This window comes from Neophocaena asiaeorientalis, unplaced genomic scaffold (genome assembly GCF_003031525.2).
Source record: "Neophocaena asiaeorientalis asiaeorientalis breed wild unplaced genomic scaffold, Neophocaena_asiaeorientalis_V1.1 scaffold43, whole genome shotgun sequence".
Taxonomy (NCBI): domain Eukaryota; kingdom Metazoa; phylum Chordata; class Mammalia; order Artiodactyla; family Phocoenidae; genus Neophocaena; species Neophocaena asiaeorientalis.
The window spans coordinates 10,867,978-10,869,747 of record NW_020173674.1 but is presented as its reverse complement, the minus strand read 5'-3'; the positions used below and the strand labels follow the sequence as shown (position 1 = coordinate 10,869,747).

The 1,770-nt window shown below is 45.3% G+C and overlaps 1 protein-coding gene across 1 annotated transcript; it reads left to right on the top strand.

Annotated features, from left to right (window-relative positions):
• Window positions 1–204: 204 nt before the first annotated feature.
• On the top strand, window positions 205–1,134 carry LOC112402384 (olfactory receptor 4D10-like). Its single transcript, XM_024749272.1, is given in 3 exon segments — window positions 205–332; window positions 334–827; window positions 830–1,134. Coding segments are annotated over 3 exon segments (927 nt in total).
• The last annotated feature ends 636 nt before the right edge of the window (window positions 1,135–1,770 follow it).

Sequence of the window (1,770 nt, the reverse complement as noted above, 5' to 3'; positions counted from 1 at the left end):
TGATTTCCCATGTGATGATTTGATTGGATCCCCAAACTGATTGCAATCTTAAAAATGTGGACAATTCAACATACTGCGAGCACTGCGGCCACATGAGGAACGCCTGAACCGCATTCACAGGGTTTAAGAAGAAAACAAAGTAAATGGCTGAGCACTTTCGTATGAAGTAGCTTCAAAGAAAACAGAGCAAAAGAGGAGGAGTCCATGGAACTGAGAAACTGCACCAGGGTAAAAGAATTTATTTTCCTTGGCCTAACCCAGAATCAAGGACTGAGCCTGGTCTTATTCCTTTTCCTGCTTTTGGTGTATGTGACAGCTCTGCTGGGAAACCTCCATGGTCACGGTGACCTGTGAACCTCGCCGGCACACCCCCATGTATCTTTTGCTCCATAATTTATCTATTGCCGACTTCTGCTCTTCCTCCATCACAGCTCCCAAAGTTCTGGTGGACCTTCTGCCCCAGAGAAAGACCATCTCCTTCAGTGGCTGCTTCACGCAGATGTTTTTCTTCCGTCTTATTGGCGGGGTGGATGTATTTTCTTTGTCAGCTATGGCATTGGATCTGTACGTGGCCATCTCTAAGCCCCTGCGCTGTGTGACCGTCATGAGTAGAGGCCGATGCATTGGGTTAATAGTGGCCTCCTGGGTGGGGGGCTTTGTCCACTCCATCGTGCAGATTTCCCTCTTGCTACCCCTCCCCTTCTGTGGACCCAATGCTCCTGGCACATTTTACTGTGACGTCCCCCACGTCCTCAAACTCGCCTGTACTGACATTCTTATGCTTGAGCTGCTGCTGATTTCCAATAACGGACTGCTCACCACGCTGTGGTCACTTTCCTCCTGGTGTCCTATATGGTCATATTATTATTACTAAGGTCTCAGGCGGGGGAGGGCAGGAGGAAAGCCATCTCCACCTGCATAGCCCACATCACCGTGGTGACCCTGCACCTTGTGCCCTGCATCTATGTCTACGCCCGGCCCTTCACCACCCTCCCCATGGATAAGGCCATCTCTGTCACCTTCACTGTCATCTCCCCTTTGCTGAACCCCTTGATCTACACTCTGAGGAACCAGGAGATGAAGTCAGCCATGAGGAGAATGAAGGGAAGACTCATGCCTTCTGTAATGGAATAGAGTAAGACTCTCCAACCTCTTCATCAGCAAGGACACCTTTCATTATTTTGCCCATGGAGTCATATTTATATACTCAGATATATTGTCAATAAACCAACTACACTTACTAGGTAACAATTTATTTTGCACTTTAAGTTAATAGGTTGATGATAACCCAAGCTTCTGGTGAGCACAATGTACCAGTGTTATAGGATTGAGTTGATTGATGTATTTCCACTCAAAGACCAAAATAACAACGTGCCAATCATGGAAGGTATATGGCAGGTAAAGACACTGACTGAATCTAACCCCTTTTTCAAGACGTAAGTAAATAGAAGAATAGAGTGGTTTTCCCCATGTCTTATATCGAGTTAATTACAGACATAAGTCTTCAGATACTCAGTCAATTGCTCTCACCTTATGAATGTAATTTATCTCATTACTGGACCTGTCCATGCCAAACTGCAATCTTGTTCTAGAAAGATCTCATGGTCAGTGCCTCTGAGATACACATATATGAATACATGTGGCCTATCACAGATTAAGAAATTTCTTCCTTCTTAAACTCCTTATGGGCTCGTAACCTAGTGAGAATCTCAAAGGTACAAACTGTTGTACTCTTGCATTCCTATCAGGAATAAAGAAGCTTGGGAAGAT